Source organism: Macaca fascicularis, chromosome 8 (genome assembly GCF_037993035.2).
Source record: "Macaca fascicularis isolate 582-1 chromosome 8, T2T-MFA8v1.1".
NCBI lineage: Eukaryota > Metazoa > Chordata > Mammalia > Primates > Cercopithecidae > Macaca > Macaca fascicularis.
The window spans coordinates 57,765,341-57,784,254 of record NC_088382.1 but is presented as its reverse complement, the minus strand read 5'-3'; the positions used below and the strand labels follow the sequence as shown (position 1 = coordinate 57,784,254).

General features: G+C 41.8%; 1 protein-coding gene across 4 annotated transcripts in view; it reads left to right on the top strand.

Annotated features, from left to right (window-relative positions):
- The window catches only part of PRKDC (protein kinase, DNA-activated, catalytic subunit), a 189,532-nt gene that overhangs the window by 63,091 nt on the left and 107,527 nt on the right, over nt 1–18,914 (top strand). For all 4 annotated transcript variants that reach the window (XM_005563282.4, XM_005563280.4, XM_005563281.4 and 1 more), the window contains exons 31-40: nt 2,854–3,102; nt 6,050–6,273; nt 7,296–7,504; nt 7,871–8,003; nt 8,811–8,969; nt 10,375–10,578; nt 14,341–14,526; nt 14,868–14,972; nt 16,794–16,961; nt 18,536–18,663. In XM_005563282.4, coding sequence (XP_005563339.3) covers nt 2,854–3,102; nt 6,050–6,273; nt 7,296–7,504; nt 7,871–8,003; nt 8,811–8,969; nt 10,375–10,578; nt 14,341–14,526; nt 14,868–14,972; nt 16,794–16,961; nt 18,536–18,663 — 1,765 coding nt within the window. The remainder of the gene's footprint in view (nt 1–2,853; nt 3,103–6,049; nt 6,274–7,295; nt 7,505–7,870; nt 8,004–8,810; nt 8,970–10,374; nt 10,579–14,340; nt 14,527–14,867; nt 14,973–16,793; nt 16,962–18,535; nt 18,664–18,914) is intronic.

Sequence of the window (18,914 nt, the reverse complement as noted above, 5' to 3'; positions counted from 1 at the left end):
TGTTATATACTACATATTATATACTATAGAGTATGTTTAAATACATACTGTAATTGAGTTCAATTATTTTATATACGCTATATAAAGTGTAAATTTACTGTACTATATCATTTTACATACATAATAGAAATGTGTATCTGTGTTTTAATTTAGATAATTATTTAAAAAACATTAGCATTTAAAAAAAAATTTTTTTCCCCCCGAGACAGAGTCTTGCTCTGTCGCCCAGGCTAGAATGCAATGGCACCATCTTGGCTCACTGCAGCCTCTGCGTCCTGGGTTCAAGCAATTCTCCTGCCTCAGCCTCCTGAGTAGCTGGGATTACAGGCGTGTGCTTCCATGCCAGGCTAATTTTTGTATTTTTAGTAGAGACAGGGTTTCACTGTGTTGGCCAGTCTGGTCTCAAACTCCTGACCTTGTAATCTGCCAGCCTCTGCCTCCCAAAGTGCTGGGATTGCAGGCATGAGCCACTACGCCTGGCCTAGCATTTTCAATTTGCTTAATGTGTTTAGCTAACAGTTTTTTTTTTTTTTTTTTTTTTTTATGTTAAGTCATTCTCACAGCAGCCTTGTGAAATTTCTCATTGAAGAGTAGACCAGTGGCTGGGGAAGGGCTGGAGGGCAGTGGGAGGCACTTTTCCTATATTTAGTAGAAATCGAGACCCTGATAGCATGTTGGTAGAGCTGCTTATGGGCAGACCACTATCTCACATTGAGTCTGTGACTCTGGTAGTGCATGGGATTTCTTGTGTCCTCAGCTGTATTGACCACAGGCATTTCTAGTGCTATTCTCTTCTAAGTTGCCTATGATACGGACCTCATGTATTCTGGACTAAATAGAGTTCCACCTCTCAGAATTGATTTTGTTGGACAAAGGCTTCTAGGTAGTAGGTGAGCCTTGCCCTTCTTCCAACAGGTAATTTGTGTAACATTAAGGAGCCTTCCTTGATTTATCTCTTCTGTGGCCTTCCAGGGTGTAACCACCTTTCTCCTTTGGTATTTTATCCCCCAGTGGGTATTTTTGTTTTCTTTTATTTTTTTCCTTTTCAGTTTTAGAGACAGAGTCTCACTATGTTGTCCAGGCTAGACACAAACTTCTAGGCTCATGTGGTCCTCCTGTCTCAACTTCCTTAGTAGCTGGTACTGCAGGTGTGCAGCACTTGTTTGTTTTTAAGAGACAGGGTCTCACTCTTTTGCCCAGGCTAGGTTGCAGTGACATGATTATAGTTCACTGCAGCCATAAACTGAGCTTAAGTGATCCTCCTGCCTCAGCCTCATGAGTAGCTGGGAACACAGGCGTGGCTACCAGGCCTGGCTAATTTTAAAGTTTGTTTTATAGAGGTAGGGTCTTGGTATTAATATGTTGCCCAGGCTAGTCTTGAGTCCTGACCCCAAGCAGTCTTCCTGCCTTGGCTTCCCAAAGTGCTGGGATTACAGGTGTGAGCCATTGCATCTAGCTTCCTTTAGTTGTTTTTAAGTGTCTGTGTCAGGTGTCTCTTTAGCTCACTGTGTAGCAGCAGTCCTGGGTACATGAACACCCAGATCAGTAGGACTTGACGACAGGTGCAGGGTTGTCCCTCTGACGTGTGTCCAAGAGAGACAGCTCCTGGTGGCTTCTGAATACTGAGACTCAGTGTGGCCCAGGCCCAGAAATAGCAGGTCTTCAGTGGAGACCAAGGAAGAAGTAGGGCTGGGCAGGCTCCCCAACCCCAAGCGTGCTTGTCTGCGTCTTCAGCTTCTCTGTCTAGTTGTGATGTTCCCTTGGCTGCTCTTTCTCGATCTGCCTTTCTGTGTCCTTTCTATCATTTTCCTTCTGTCGCTCTTGAGGTAAAATTTAAATACCTTACTATTTATTTTTTGCTCATTATTACAGATTTCTTTGTCTCCTCTTAGTGAAAATAACAGAACATTACAGAATATTCCTCCTCTTAATATACAAAATGTTCTCTCTCTTTTTTTTTTTTTTTTGAGACCGAGTCTCACTCTGTAGCTGAGGATGGAGTGCACTGGCGTGATACTGGCTCACTGCAACCTCCCCTCGTTTAAGCAGTTCTTCTGCCTCAGCCTCTTGAGTAGCTGGGACCACAAGCGCGCACCGCCATGCCTGGCTGATTTTTGTATTTTTAGTGGAGATGGGGTTTCACCATGTTGGCCAGGCTGGTCACGAACTCTTGACCTCAAGTGATCTGCCCATCTCAGCCTCCCAAAGTGCTGGGATTATAGATCTGAGCCACCACCCCCAGCTGAATGTTCTCTTTTTAATACATCAGAGATAACGTTTTGAATTCTTCATTGGAGTCAGAATGATTTGACATTTTCGGTGCTACTGATTTCAGAGCATACAAAATGCAGTTTTATGTATTTGTCTTTTCAATTTAGAAGAAGTTTAATATTTAAAAGAAAATTTCTTGGAAAAAACAGCTTATTGGATTCTCTTATTTAACAAACGCTGCACTTATGTGTGGTAGATGTTATTCTAAGCACATGTTCAAATATTAACTCCTTTAATTCTGCTAATCTTTGTAACTGTCCAAGAGGTAGATATTATTGTTCTCATTTGCAAATACTGTTTTGTGACTTAAAGGAATAATGATTTTTAAATAAAAAGGCAGGGGAAAGAGTATTAGTATGCAGCTACTCCAAATGGTGTCCAACTGTTTTTATAATGTTTAAGGAACCTGAAGAGAATGGCTGTGTTGGAAATACATTCTTGGAAGTTATTACAGTGAAACAAATTGAATGCATAGTAAAATGAAATAAAATTGTCCCATATCATTTTGAAATTTTAGGTACGAAGATTAGATTAAAGAAATGTAGGTATGTGTGTGTATTTTAATTTTGTTTCTTTTTAAAGGCAACAGATCCCCTAATTTGTGGCTGAAAGATGTTCTCAAGGAAGAAGGTGTCTCTTTTATCATCAACACCTTTGAAGGGGGCGGTTGTGGCCAGCCCTCAGGCATCCTGGCCCAGCCCACCCTCTTGCACCTGCGGGGGCCATTCAGCCTGCAGACCACGCTGTGCTGGCTGGACCTGCTCCTGGCTGCGCTGGAGTGCTACAACACTTTCATTGGCGAGAGAATTGTGGGAGCGCTCCAGGTCTTGGGTAGGTCACCCTTGCCTCCTGCTGGTGTATGTCATGCTGCCAGGGTCACCCTTGGCAGAGGCTCTGCCAGGTCAGAATCCCAGCGACATGACAATAGGTGCTGTGCGGCCGCCTTGCCCGTGCTTTCATGTCACCTTACCACGAGGGTTCCTTCCTTCACACTTCAAAGTTGACAAATACAGTTTTTCTCATAGTTTTATATAATTGAAAAAGTTATACTTTCTGGTGTGTTGTAAATGTTGACATTTTAAATACACAAAACTGTATTACTTTAAAAAAATGTATTCCATGAACAATAAATACTGTAGCAGTTTTATATACAGCATCATTGGCTTTAAATTATAGCTGCTTTATTGGAAATTTTGCAGAGTCCCTGAATTCATATTATCATTTCATACCCTTGAAAAGATTTTATCCTAAAGTATTAAGTTTTTTTGCTTAAGATTTTGCTATATCCCTATCTATGTCTTTTTAATGAAAAGATGTATATGTTTAAAGATTCCTTGGCTGGGTGCAGTGGCTCTCTCCTGTAATCCCAGGACTTTGGGAAGCCAAGGCAGGAGGATCACTTGAGCCCAGGAGTTTGAGACCAGCCTGGGCAACATGGCGAGACACTATCTCTACAAAAAATACAAAAGTTAGTCAGGTGTGGTGATGCACAGCTGTGATCCCAGCTACTAGGGAGTCTGAAGTGGGAGGATCGCTTGAGCCTGGAAGGTTGAGGCTATAGTGAACCGTGATTGTGCCACTGTACTCTGGCCTGGGCAATAGAGTGAGACCCTGTCTCAAAAAAAATTTTTCTTCTGTGTTATGATTACGTTTATTATTAGTGCACATTACATTTTTTACTGCCACAACAAATATAAAAATTTTGATAATTGTTAGATATAAACTGTAAAATTATGTGGTTGGAATTCCATTTTTGTATGTATAGATTTTAGTATTAAAAAAACTTGTTCATGGCTGGACGTGGTGACTCACACCTGTAATCCCAGCACTTTGGGAGGCTGAGGCAGACACATCACTTGAAGTCAGGAGTTTGAAACCAGTCTGGCCAACATGGAGAAACCCCATATCTACTAAAAATGCAAAAATTAGCCAGGCGTGGTGGCAGGTCCCTGTTAATCCCAGCTACTCGGGAGGCTGAGGCAAAAGAAACGTTTGAACCCTGGAGGCGGAGGTTGCAGTGAGCCGAGATCACACCAGTGCACTCCAGTGACTCTGTCTCAGAAAATAAAACAAAACAAACTTGTTCACATAAATAAGTGCCATATTTGATTTATTCTAAAATGTACATTTTCCCATATTTAACAGATCCATGGTTGCAGTGTGTCTTACAATCCAATATTCTGTTGGATTCAAGGATATCTGGTTTTTGAGAATAATTCTTTTTTTTTTTTTTTTGGAAATGGAGTCTCTATCGCCCAGACTGGAGTGCAATGGCACGTTCTCGGCTCACTGCAAGCTCCACATCCCGGGATCATGCCATTCTCCTGCCTCAGCCTCCCGAGTAGCTGGGACTACAGGTGCCCACCACTGTGCCCAGCTAATTTTTTGTATTTTTAGTAGAGACGGGGTTTCACTGTGTTAGTCAGAATGGTCTCTATCTCCTGACCTTGTGATCCGCCCACCTTGGCCTCCCAAAGTGCTGGGATTACAGGCGGGAACCACGGCGCCTGGCTGAGAGTAATTCTTAATGTAAGTTATCTCAGTTCTTGGAATACATCAAAATGCATGTTATCAAAATTATTTTTAATGAGATCAGTTGACAGTTTGACTTTCCTTAAATTATGTTGGAAACAAAGAATTAGAAACTGTGAGACTTACAAAAAGGCTTTCTTTTTTTTTTTTGAGACGGAGTCTGGCTCTGTTGCCCAGGCTGGAGTGCAGTGGCCGGATCTCAGCTCACTGCAAGCCCCGCCTCCCGGGTTCACGCCATTCTCCTGCCTCAGCCTCCCGAGTAGCTGGGAGTACAGGCGCCCGCCACCTCGCCCGGCTAATTTTTTTTGTATTTTAGTAGAGACGGGGTTTCACCGTGTTAGCCAGGATGGTCTCGATCTCCTGACCTCGTGATCCGCCCGTCTCGGCCTCCCAAAGTGCTGGGATTACAGGCTTGAGCCACCACGCCCGGCCGAGACTTACAAAAAGGCTTTCTTACTCAATCATTGCCTTTACTCTTTCAACAGTATACAAGTATTTTAAATTGTCCCTTGGTTCTCTGAAGGGCTGTGCACCTTGGAGTAATAAACTATAGTTAGACTGGAGAGAGGTGAGGGTGGGTCTGTCTTTCCTTAAGCAGGAGAGTCCTGATGAACAGGCTGAGAAGGGAAAGGAGAACCAGCTCCAGGGTGTTTTCAGACAAATGAGTTTTATGACAAAGCCCTTTTGAGGATGGATCTGAAAGTTGATTAAGATGACTGGTGCCCGTCCACACCTGCTTGAAGACTGCTCCATAATTTGTTTCTGTCCTTTGAAGGACAGGATTTTTTATTTTTTCATTATTAATAGCATTCATTATTAATAACAGTGCTAAAAAGAACATTCTTACAACCACATCTCTGCAATTCTGCAGTCATTTCGTTAGGTTAAAATTTCAGTGCTGGATCAAAGCATAATGAGTTTTTAAACATTTGATAGAAATTGGCATGCATATTTTTAAAAACTTGGTATGAATTGCCAAATCGCCTTTTAAAATGATCATATTAATTTATCTTCTCACATATAATGTTTGAGAATAAAGACCTGACCTTCCATCAGTGTGTCCTTTTGATATGAGAAGCAATAACTGCCACTTTATTCAGCTATTATTAAGCTGTTTGTTTCTTTTGAAAAATTTTGAATTTTTACTGAACGTATGTCATACCTATACTTAGAGAAGCAATTTTATATTAATCTTAGTGGAGTTGAAAGGAAGCATATATTAATATTTTATTATAATTGCTTCTAGGTACTGAAGCCCACTCTTCACTTTTGAAAGCAGTGGCTTTCTTTTTAGAAAGCATTGCCATGCATGACATTATAGCAGCAGAAAAGTGCTTTGGCACTGGGGCAGCAGGTGACAGACCAAGCCCCCAAGAGGGAGAAAGGTACAACTACAGCAAATGCACCATTGTGGTCCGGATTATGGAGTTCACCACGACTCTGCTGAACACCTCCCCAGAAGGATGGAAGGTAGGCTGCTCTGTTAATTTGAGGTCAGTTTTTGTTACTAGAAAACTGCTTCAAATGTTTCTATTAGAAGGGATTTTGGCTTAAAAAAATTATTATGGTTATTATTATTATTATTTTTCGTCCTCTCAACCCAGCTTTTCCTGACTTCGGGAAGAACCAGGAAGAGAAGGCCAGGTTTTGGCTTTTCTAAAACTACATTCTCAGAAGAGTTATATGTCAAAATAAATTTGTCAAGTTATTTTAGTTGACAAAAACTGTATTTATGTTATACAGCATGATGTTTTGATATGGTTTGCCTTGTGGAATGGCTAAATCAAGCTAATTAACGTATCTGTTACCTCACATATGTAACATTTTTTGTGATGAGAACTTTTAAATCTATTTTCTTAGCAATTTGCAAAATTACAATGCATCGTTAATAACTACAGTCATCATGGTGAACGATCTATCGAAAATCATGAAACTTTGCATGTCCTTCAGAGTTTCATTGTGTGAATAAAAATACAAAGTAGTTTTTTCTAATTGTTTTATTGGATGCTATATTTTATGCTATGATCAAACGTTTACCTTAGGAGACACATACTAGCAAATATTTATAGATTTATCCATGAGGCTTATTGTGTAAACACACTCCAGTCAGTTCATTCAGGGAATCTTTGCCAGGCACCTATGGCACACCAGGCCCTGGGATGCAGCAGTGTCCTGAGTCAGGAGCTGGGAAACCCTGTGCATGGACACAGCCCCACCTGCTGCCTGCTCCGTAGATAAAGCTATATAGGAGCATGGCTGTGCGCCTCTCTCCACCTGTTGTCTGTGCTGCTTTCTTATCAGACGCGTAAGGAGTTGCAGCAGAGACCGTCTAGCCCAGAAACCTCACGTGTTTACGCTGCCCCCGTTTTACAGAGAAACTCTGTCCACCTCTCCCTTAGTCAGGCAGAAGTTCCCAACCTCGTGGGCCCTACACTCTGGTGAAAATAGAAATGCTGGCTGATGAAGTGTTTTTGTCAAACCATCTGTTATAGCTCCTGAAGAAGGACTTGTGTAATACACACTTGATGAGAGTCCTGGTGCAGACGCTGTGTGAGCCTGCAAGCGTAGGTTTCAACATCGGAGACGTCCAGGTTATGGCTCATCTTCCTGATGTTTGTGTGAACCTGATGAAAGCGCTAAAGATGTCCCCATACAAAGATATCCTAGAGACTCATCTGAGAGAGAAAATAACAGCACAGAGGTGGGTACTTGGGTCAACAATCGGGGACGTGTTGTCCTGGAATTTGAAGCCCTAGTATGTTGCCGTGCTCCTGCAGCTGCTCCTGCTTCCTCAGCGAAGGCTCATATTAGTGGGATGTTTGCTGCCAGTGACCTCAGTAGTTGTTTAGAAATCACATATAACCAGTGCCTTCCCTGCACCAAACTTAAGCAAACTTCAGATGTGGTTAGCGCCGTGTTTGATCTCCATGCTAGCTTAGTGCATATGGATCCTGTTAGGTGTTGCCTCTGTTTGCTTTCACAACAGTGCAAACATTTTTTTCAGTGTATCTTAATAATTTAATGAGATCAGAGCTCACCTAATTTACTGTTTTTCTCGCATGGCCAGCATTGAGGAGCTTTGTGCTGTCAACTTGTATGGCCCTGACGCGCAAATGGACAGGAGCAGGCTGGCTGCTGTTGTGTCTGCCTGTAAACAGCTTCACAGAGCTGGGCTTCTGCATAGTATATTACCATCTCAGGTAACTATAACCTATTTGTTTTTACATTTATTTTAGTTTTAGTATGGTAATTAGTATATTTATTTATATTCCTAAAAGTCCTTTATATATTGAGCATGCTGAAATGGGAATTATAGAAATACTTGCTCTAGACATGTAGATATTATCTATCTGTATATCTATTATATATCAATATAAATATGAAAGCAAATGTAAAAATTTATAAATATAAAATGAAAGTAAAATAAAGGACATTTGGATATTTCCAGGGCAGCTTTCTGAAAAACTTTAGGAACTGCTGTTGTACCTTTGTGGCAAGATAACACAAATGAAGAATCTAGCATAGAAAGCAAGGTTGAGCCAGATACAGTGGCTCATACCTGTAATCCCAGCACTTTGGGAGGCTCAGATAGGAGGATTGCTTGAGGCCAGAAGTTTGAGACCAGCCCAGGCAACATGGCAGGGATTCATCTCTACAAACAAAAAAAACACACACAAAAACATTGTCCAGGAGTGGGTGCCACGGACCCATAGTTCCAGCTACTCAGGAGGCTAAGGTGGGAGGATTGCTTGAGCCTGAAAGCTTGAGGCTGCAGTGGCACAATCGTGGCTTACAATTGTGCCACTGCACTCCAGCCTGGGCGACAGAGTGAGACTTTGTCCCAAAACAGCAAGAACAACAAAAGCAAAGTTGAATTAAAATTTTTCTGAATATAGGAAGGTAATTGTCAGTGCTATCTGAAGTGGGCTTTTTATTTAATGAGAGGAGTGAAGTTGTTTTCTTCTAAGAAATATCTTTTTGCTAAGCATTTCAATGTTGGCTTTTAGTCCACAGATCTGCATCATTCTATTGGCACAGAACTTCTTTCCCTGGTTTATAAAGGCATTGCCCCCGGAGATGAGAGACAGTGTTTGCCTTCTCTAGACCTCAGTTGTAAGCAACTGGCCAGCGGACTTCTGGAGTTAGCCTTTGCTTTCGGAGGACTGGTAGGAAAAACACGTCTTCATGCTGGACCCCCCTAATAATAGAAATACACATGTCACTTGCAGGTGTCTCTAGAAACTGTGGAATTGGGGTAGTAAGGTTTTAGCTGGACGAGTATTGTGTGATTTGCATGAGCCAGCTTTCTTTCTGAAAGATTAGTTTCTCAATAGTTTAAAAAAAAAAAAAAAAAAAGAATAGAACAACATTCTTTTTATATTAAGGTTTTGTCTATCCCACTTTGTTTCCAAAAGGAATTAGCTAGAGAACATTTTGTGACTATGAAGCTGAGCCGCGTTGACATGTGGCCTCTTCTCTCCTTGGTGGTCCTTCACATGGATGATTGGGAGGGCCTCTGAAGGATAATCCCAGAGGAACCAGAGTCTCCAAAAAAAATATTCTCATGGCTCTTTGAACCATGCAGGGCTGACTTTAAATAGTCCCTGCTGTAGCTGAAATCTGCAGCCAGCCCTTTGTTCACTCCATCTCAACTTCCTTTCTTCTGTAGCAGAAACCCCCTTTTCCCCCCTTTGTCCAATTAAACAATTATATATTTAAGTTGTCTAAAAATACTCACCCTTAATAGACTCTACCCTCAAAGCAACAATGGTGGGGTAGGCAGGTGGCTTGAGCCCAGGAGTTTGAGACTAGCCTGGGCAACGTAACGAGACCCTGTTTCTACAACAAAAATTAAAAAAAATTAGCCAGATATGGTGACACATGCTTGTAGTCCCAGCTACTCAGGAGGCTGAGGTGGGAAGATCGCTAGAGCCCAGGAAGTCAAGGCTGTAGTGAGTCATGATCATGCCACTGCACTCTAGCCTGGGCAACAGAGTGACACCCTATCTTTAAAAAACAGCAAGGCTGGGCAGGGTGGCTTACTGCCTGTAATCCTAGCACTTTGGGAGGCCAAGGCGGGTGAATTGCTTGAGATCAGGAGTTCGAGACCAGCCTGAACTACATGGTGAAATGCTGTCTCTACTAAAAATACAAAAATTAGCCAGGGGTGGTAGAAAGCCCTTGTAATCCAAGCTACTCGGGAGGCTGAGGCTGGAGAATCGCTTGAACCTAGGAGGTGGAGGTTTGCAGTGAGCCGAGATCATGCCACTGCACTCCAGCCTGGGCAACAGAGCGAGACCCTGTCTCAAAAAATAAAAATAAAAAACAACTACAAGATTTTTGGACATTTGGAAGAAATATGGGTCAAGGAAGATTTCTTTCCCAAAATGAAACCTAGAAGATGGAGGCTAGTTGAAATATATACAATTTCAGCTTGAATCCAGACTTCACATATCAGGCTTTTTAGGCCTGTGTCATTTTCCAATTTCAAAGTTAATCAGTTGCCAAGGGTCTTTCTGTGCCATGCAAAGATGTGCCCCGGTTATGGTACCTCTCCTTTCTTTTTTCCAGTGTGAGCGCCTCGTGAGTCTTCTCCTGAACCCAGCAGTGCTGTCCACGCCATCCTTGGGCAGCTTACAGAGCAGCGTCATCCAGTTCTCCCATGGGGAGTATTTCTATAGCTTGTTCTCAGAAACGATCAACATGGAATTATTGAAAAATCTGGATCTTGCTGTATTGGAGCTCATGCATTCATCAGTGGAAAATCCCAAAATGGTAACAAAATTTTCTTTTAAATAAACTTTTTTTTTTTTTTTTTTTTTGAGACAGAGTCTTGCACGGTTGCCCAGGCTGGAGTGCAGTGGCACGATCTCTTCTGACTGCAATGTCTGCATCCCAGATTGAAGCGATTCTCTTGCCTCAGCCTTCCGAGTAGCTGGGATTACAGGCATCTGCCACCACGTCTAGCTAATTTTTTGTATTTTTAGTAGAGACAGGATTTCACTATGTTGGCCAGGCTGGTCTTGAACTGACCTCGTGATCCGCCCGCTTTGGCCTCCTGAAGTGCTGGGATTACAGGCGTGAGCCACCGCGCCTGGTCAATATTTTCTTATATAATCCTCATAAAAGTATGACAAATATTCATTAAAGTATGACAAGACTTTTCCCTAGAAGGTTAAAAGCTCTTGCTTTTAACAAACTCAGAAAAACCCAAAACATACCCCTTATCAATAGTTAATGAATGTTAGGCCAGGCATGGTGGCTCATGCTTATAATCCCAGCACTTTGGGAGGTGGAGGTGGGTGGATCACCAGATGTCAGGAATTCGAGCCCAGCATGGCAAACATGGCAAAATAAAAATACAAAAAATTAGCCAGGCATGGTGGTACGCGCCTGTAATCCCAGCTACTCAGGAGGCTGAGGCAGGAGAATTGCTTGAACCTGAGAGGCGGAGGTTGCAGTGAGCGGAGATCACGCCCACTGCACTCCAGCCTGGGTGATAGAGTGAGACTCTGTATCAAAAAAATAAAAAATAGCTCATGAGTGTTATTGGATGTTGAAACATTGATTGTTTTTTCTATTCCCTCATGCTTTGCAAATTTCTAAGCCTAAATATTATAAGGCACAGCTATGCAGGATATTGATGTTTGCCAAGACGTGGCCTTGGAGCTTACAGACCCATCCTAGGGCCCAGAGCTGGCTTTGCATTCACACCAGCTGCAGGCTGGTCTCTGCCCCTGGTAGACCTTGCTGTTCTTAGAGCTCTCTTGTGGCCTCGATGCTGAGTTATCATTTCTGGCACGTTCCTGCTGTGTCGCCCTTTCCCCCTCACATTGACTCTCTGGAGATCAGTATTTAATATATAGTTGACTTTCGTTTGCTAAACCTCTGGGATTTTGAAATTTAGTTTGTTCTGTGGACAGAAACTGTTAACTGTTGGTATGACCATTTTAAGGGAGAGTACATGATTTCATAAGTTGAGCTTTTATTGCAAACAATGCTTGTCTGTTGTAAGGGAATCTTTTGTGGTAGATTGCAGTAGGAATTTGTATTCTTTAAAATTAGAAATAAAATCGTAGTAGATGACACTCAGATTTAACATTCTGATTTTGTAAACTATGACCTCTGATGGAAATGATAGAAAAAACATACACCTTCACCTCTGTTCCTGCCCTAAATTCCTCTAAAGTAACAGAATGAGATTTAACAGAAACACCACTACAGTCTCAAAGTACACAGAGAAAAGGAGAAAAGGATTTCCAAGAGTAACAAGAGTTGTAAATCTAAAGGACAAGTGTGGCAACATCGGAATTTGGAAGTGCTGAGCCCCAGCAGGGCAGGCATGAGAGCAGGGGTGAGCAGAGGCTAAGAGAGGATTAGGCAAAGGTCAGCTTTCCCGTGCAGGGCAGCCTCCTTTCCCTGCTGCTGGAGGTCTGATCCACTTAAAGAGAAGGCAGGAGGCAGTGACTCCCTGGAGAGGATAGAGACCTCCAGACTAGGGGGCTCTGGCATGGCTGAATATATGGATACCATCAGGAAAAGAGGGAAGTTAAGTGCAAACCTACCTAAATTCTAGACTTTGAGGCTGTCTGCCCTTTCCCTCCGAATACAGTTCAGCGTCTGCCCTTGGCAGGGCACCAGAATATCTTGACAAGCCCTAAGAGAAAATAAAGATGCAGACATCACAGCCAGCTGGGTCAGCGACAGTGATCCTCCCCACCAGTGAGCCCTGCATGCTGCACAGCACTTCTAGGCGGGTGATACCTGTGAGCCGGCAGCCCTGGGGCCCAGGCACCTGGGGAAAGGGACGCTAGAGGGCATAGCAGGACATGGGCAACTGTGGCAAGGCCCGTTCACTGAGATGGGAACGTAAGGTGGAGAAGTAAAACTGAAAGATGAGAAACAAAACTGTGAAATAAGAATTGCTTTGGAGAATGAACATCAGAGAACAAAAAAGGTCTCTTGGGAATTAAGCATAGGCATCAGAAATTAAAAATGAAAGAGTTTGGAAGGTAAACTTGAGTAACTCTCACAGAGAGTAGAGTGAAAAGACAAAACGGAAAACACGAGAGAAATGAGGAGGAGACTAGGCATTCATGCACGAGGTTGAGCAGCAGGGCCTTGGCTCCAGAAGGCAGGGGCCAGGAGAGGCGTTTGCTGAGGACACAGCTCCAGAGGAGCCCAGAAGCAAAGGCTTTGAGTTTCCAGGTGGAAGAGGGCCATGGAGTTTCCAGCATGGTGCACAGGAACAGCTCCACGTGGAACACATTTCTTGAGAATTCAGAACCCTGAGGTTTCAGTACAAGAAAAGATTCTCAGGTTTCCACTGGAGAAAAAGCCATTATGTGTGAAAAGATCTAGAAATTGAATGACATATGTCTTCTCAGCAGCAGTGTGGGCACTGCAAGACTTGAACCAGATTTCTTCCACAATTCATGAGAGAAGTCTCCAGCCTAGAGTTCTGAATCCAGCTGGATTATCCATTATGTGAGAGTGGAATGCAGATGTTTTAGACATGCCAGATCCCCAAGAGGTCCCTGTGCACTCTCATCACGTTGCTGCTGGGTGGAGAGTGATCACGCAGTAAGCCAAGACGGGAAGGTGCTGGATGCAGTATGTCAGCCCCGCACAGAGGCGTGGATGGCCCAGCACCAGCATTGCAGATCAGGAGCTGAGTTGCCACAGAGATGCGGCAGATAGACCTGATAGGCTTAGAGGTCTTGCAGCAATTTCATAACTTGGGAGAGTTTGATGACGAATTAATGACAGACGCATTGAAAACCGCAATGAAAGCAAACAAGATTAGCTTCAGGGAGTACAAAATGTGCAAAAAGGAAAAAGCATTGTTTCTACTTGGAACATCTGTGAAAAATGTTTGCATAGTCAGAATGACAGAATAGTGAATGTTAATCTGATCAAAATGAGCCTGTCACTCTGTTGCAGGAGTGGTGGTGAGACAGGAAATGTGGGTGTGCATGTATGATGGTAGTTGAACAGGAAGTGTGCATTTGCGCATGTTCATGTTCGCTTGTGTGTGTACACCTGTGTGTCCTAGTGTGTGCCTGTATGGTGGTAGGACCAGAAGTATGTGCTTGGGTGCATGTTTGCTTATGTGTGTACATCTGTGTGTGCTTGTGCATGCATGTACAGTGGTGGTGGGACAGGAAGTGTGCATTTGTGCATATGTGCATATTTATGCGCTTGTGTGTGTACATCCGTGTGTGCGTGTGCATGCATGTACAGTGATGGTGGTGGTGACAGAAGAGAGCTGACTCCTGTTTCCTAGACTGCCCAGACTAGGAAAGCCAGGACAAGCTGGATGAGCCTGATGACATAGCTAAGGCCACCCTGTACTTTCTGTGGAAAAACTATGGTTAAAGTGCACCTCAAATCAAACTCGAGGAGTTTTGAAGTAGATAAACATCTATTATAGAAATAGCTTATTTTCCAAGAATAGCTTTGAAATAAAGGTAAATTTTGTTTTCTGTCATTTTCAAAATTAAGAATTTTTCTTCACTCACAACGAAATTGTCTTAGGTGAGTACTGTTTTGAATGGCATGTTAGACCAGAGCTTCAGGGAGCGAGCAAGCCAGAAACACCAAGGACTGAAACTTGCGACTACAATTCTGCAACACTGGAAGAAGTGTGATTCCTGGTGGGCTAAAGATTCCCCTCTCGAAACTAAAATGGCAGTGCTGGCCTTACTGGCAAAAATTTTACAGGTATTTTGAGATTCCTTTAAAAAGCAGTCATGTTTGTTCTTCTGAACTCTATAACTTGTGTCTTTAAAATTTGATGGAGGTTGCTCCAAAAGCTCATTGCTTATATTTACCTTTTTAAATTTTTTCCATTGTTTATTAGACTTACTATTTCTTATGCTATATCTTTTTAATGTACCCTTGCATGTATTGTCTTAACAGATAGTATTACAATATTTTACAATACGATTGTGAAAATATTATTGAAGCCCATAATTAAATTTACAGTTCATTTCTGGAATTTAAACAAAGGAAATAAAGATGTAATATACAAATGCGTCCTGTTTTTCTTTTCCTTCCTTTAGATTGATTCATCTGTATCTTTTAATACAAGTCATGGTTCATTCCCTGAAGTCTTTACAACATATATTAGTCTACTTGCTGACACAAAACTGGATCTACATTTAAAGGTAAACAGTGAAATATTTATTTATTTTTGGATTACGTTCTCTTCTATTTTCATATTTTTTATTTTTGCATATTTGTGATGTTTTTTATTTTTTATTATGGGAAATTTCAAACATGTTCAAAAATAGGGAGACTAGCACAGTAATCCCCCTGTACTTATTAGCCAGTCTCGATAACCATCCTGTTTGGGCGTGTTTATTTCACCTGTGTAGTCAACCCACCTGTCAGCGGGCAAGGAAGGCCAAGCAGGCTGGGCGTGTTATCTGACCTGCACCTGCTTCAGTTCAGGATGTCGCTCCAAGACATGAGAACATTTCTTTCCTTCCTTCCTTCTTTCCTTCCTCCCTCCCTTCCCTCCCTCCCTCCTTCCTTCCGTCCCTTTCTTTCTGTCTCTCTCTCTTTTCGTTTTCTTTTTCTTTTCTTCTTTTCTTTTCTGAGACAGTCTCGCTTTGTCGCCCAGGCTGAAGTGCAGTGGCGCAATCATGGCTCACTGCAACCTCTGCCTCTTGGGTTCAAGTGATTCTCGTGCCTCAGCCTCCCGAGTAGCTGGGATCTCAGGCGTGCATCACCAGGCCTGGCTAATTTTTGTATTTTTAGTATATTTCACCATAGTGGCCAGGCTGGTCTCAAACTCCTGACTTCAAGTGATCTGCCTGCCTCGGCCTCGCAAAGTGCTGGGATTACAGGTGTGAGCCACCACGCCCGGCCTAGAACATTTCTTTTAAAGTGTTAAGATTATCATATTTGGATGAATTAACATTTGTGTTTGCATACATATGATTTAATTTGGCTTTTTGTGCTATAATGACTTTATTACTCAGTCATTTTTCTATTAAAAATAATATAAAAATTTTTGGTGATTTTTAGGGTCAAGAATTAATAAATATTGTCATTTTAAGGTTACTAATTTTAAAGTCCTAGAACAATTAGATTTTAAACGCTATTGAAAAGTGACCTCAATTCAAGGGGACCTTTTTACTGGATAAAAAATTCTTTGGAATTTTCTGCTGTGTGATTAATCAAGTTTCCCATTTCTCCATAGACAGTCTTGGAATTTATCTGCCATGCAAGGGAGAATAGGAATCAACTCCTAGTTCTTGTTAAGCTCAGTATGAAGTTCTTATGTAGTTCAGCAATGTGTAGTTGTAAACCACTCCTTAGGTTATTCAAAATGTTCTTTTTACACAAAGCTTGTACAGTACATTTTTACTAGGGTCATTATTTGTAGAAGAGGAAGCACATATCGAATCAGCACCATGTCCCATTTATTTATGTGTCCATAGCTGGAGTCAACCGACTAGGCTGGGTAAGAGTCAAAGCTGAGGTATAGGTTGGGCACGGTGGCTCATGCCTGTAATCCCAGCATTTTGGGAGGCCAAGGCAGGCGAATCTCCTGAGATCAGGAGTTTGAGACTATCCTGGCCAACATGGCAAAACCCTGTCTCTATGAAAAATATGAAAAAAATTAGCTGGGTGTGGTAGCAGGCGCCTGTAATCCCTGCTACTCTGGAGGCTGAGGCAGGGAGAATCACTTGAACCTAGGAGGCGGAGGTTGCAGTAAGCCTAGATCGTGCCACTGCACTCCAGCCTGGGTGACAGAGTGAGACTGCATCTCCAAAAAAAAAAAAAAAAAAAAAAAAAGCTGAGGTACAGAATTGTATTCAGGTTAGTTTTTAATATAATTTAGAAATTATGCTGAAGTGATTCATTGATTCTACATAGTGCTTTATTTGCAATGTCTTTAGAAAATAGTAATTTTATTTATTCTGTGGGATATATAAGCCATAACTCGTGCAGTTTCTTACGTCTGCCTTGTTCCACAGGGCCAAGCTGTCACTCTTCTTCCATTCTTCACCAGCCTCACCGGAGGCAGTCTGGAGGAACTTAGGCGTGTTCTGGAGCAGCTCATCGTTGCTCACTTCCCCATGCAGTCCAGAGAATTTCCCCCAGGAACTCCGCGGTTCAATAATTATGTGGACTGCATGAAAAAGGTTGGTTTCTAGTAGTATCAAGTACAATTAGAACACTGATTTTTTTTTTTCTTGTTACATATCTTGATGAAAAGAAGTGAGTAAAATACCCATAATCAGAGAAGTTGTAAACCACCCAATAGGTCATTCAGAATATTCTTTCTACACAAAGCTTGTACAGTACATTTTTACTAGGGTCATTATTTGTAGAAGAGGAAGCACATACCGAATCAGCACCATATCCCATTTATTTATGTGTGCATAGCCTGAGAATCCATTTAATTCACTTGGAAAGCAGTGACAGGCATATATGTGAATCCACGAGAATTTGTTTTTTTCTCCCATTTTTAAATTGTGAAATATTTTATGCATAAAATGGAATATATAAAGTATATTTAAGTTATGAATAGTAATACCAAAAGAAGCTAAGAAATAGAATATTACCAATAATTTCCAGTTTCTAAATTTTAATAGAATAGCAGTTATTTGAGAAGCATTTTGTGATTATCCCTAATACGATAGTTTGAGCATCCCTTATCTGAAATGCTTGGAACCAAAAGTGTTTCGGATTTTGGAATGTTTGTGTATACATGAGTTATCTTGGGGATGGGACCCAAGTCTGGACATAGACATGAAATGCATTGGTGTGTTTTGTTTTGTTTTGTTTTGAGACAGGGTCTTGCTCTGTCACCTAGACTGGAGTGCAGTGGAAACTGCACACAATAATTTCAGAGATGAAAGAAGGTATTGTGTCCACAAGATAGGATAATGATCCTTGGAAATTAAATATGCAGAAGCAAAATTTAAAAAACATACCTGTTCTATTCTGAAGATAAAATTAAGATATCTCCTAGAAAGTAGAACAGAAACTGAGATGGAAAAGGGGAGAGTCAAGATGAGAACATCAGGGGAGTGGCCTGGGATATCCCCTCTGTAGCGAGGACGGTGTGGAAAAGATGCACATTACCAGAATCAGTGAGGGCAAGAGTCCCTGGCATGGTGAAGGAGGGAGGGCCTGTTGAAGGCTTGTCTCCATGTACTCTCAGAACCTGAGATAGAGAGAAGAGTAACATCTACAAAACCTAAAAAGAATCGGGGCCGGGCACAGCGGCTCACACCTGTAATCTCAGCACTTTGGGAGGCTGAGGAGGGCAGATCACCAGGTCAGGAGATCGAGACCATCCTGGCTAACATGGTGAAACCCTGTCTCTACTAAAACTACAAAAAATTAGCCAGGCGTGGTGGCGGGCACCTGTAGTCCCAGCTACTCGGGAGACTGAGGCAGGATACTGGCGTGAACCCGGGAGGCAGAGCTTGCAGTGAGCCGAGATCGCGCCACTGCACTCCAGCCTGGGCGATAGAGTGAGACTCTGTCTCAAAAAAAAAAAAACCCTAAAAGAATCTAGGCTCGGTATAGTGAACATTGATATATACCAGCCACTCACAATATCCATAAAAATGACAGAAATACTGGTATTTGTTAAGTCTGTGAAATTCTGGTATATTTTTCTATATGTTATATATTTTTATTACATAAGAAACTTTTTATATTTTTAGTAAAACTCAACAAAATTTTGATGATGTATTTTTTCTAGTTTCTAGATGCATTGGAATTATCTCAAAGCCCTATGTTGTTGGAATTGATGACAGAAGTTCTTTGTCGGGAACAGCAGCATGTCATGGAAGAATTATTTCAATCCAGTTTCAAGAGGATTGCCAGAAGGTAAGTCATTCTGGTCTGGGATCTCAGAAACCATACGCATTTCGGTTTTGTGGGAAATTATCTTCTGTGTTCCAAAAAAAGCTGAGTGACAATTACATTCTTGCTACTAAACTTTTATTTTTTTTGTCTTTAAAACAAGACTTTTATTATTATATTTTTCAAACATACACAAAGCTAGAAGAAGAGTATAAATAAGGCTCCAGTTTGAACAAAGTTCAGCATTTTCCAAGCTTCATTTGGCCTTTTATCAT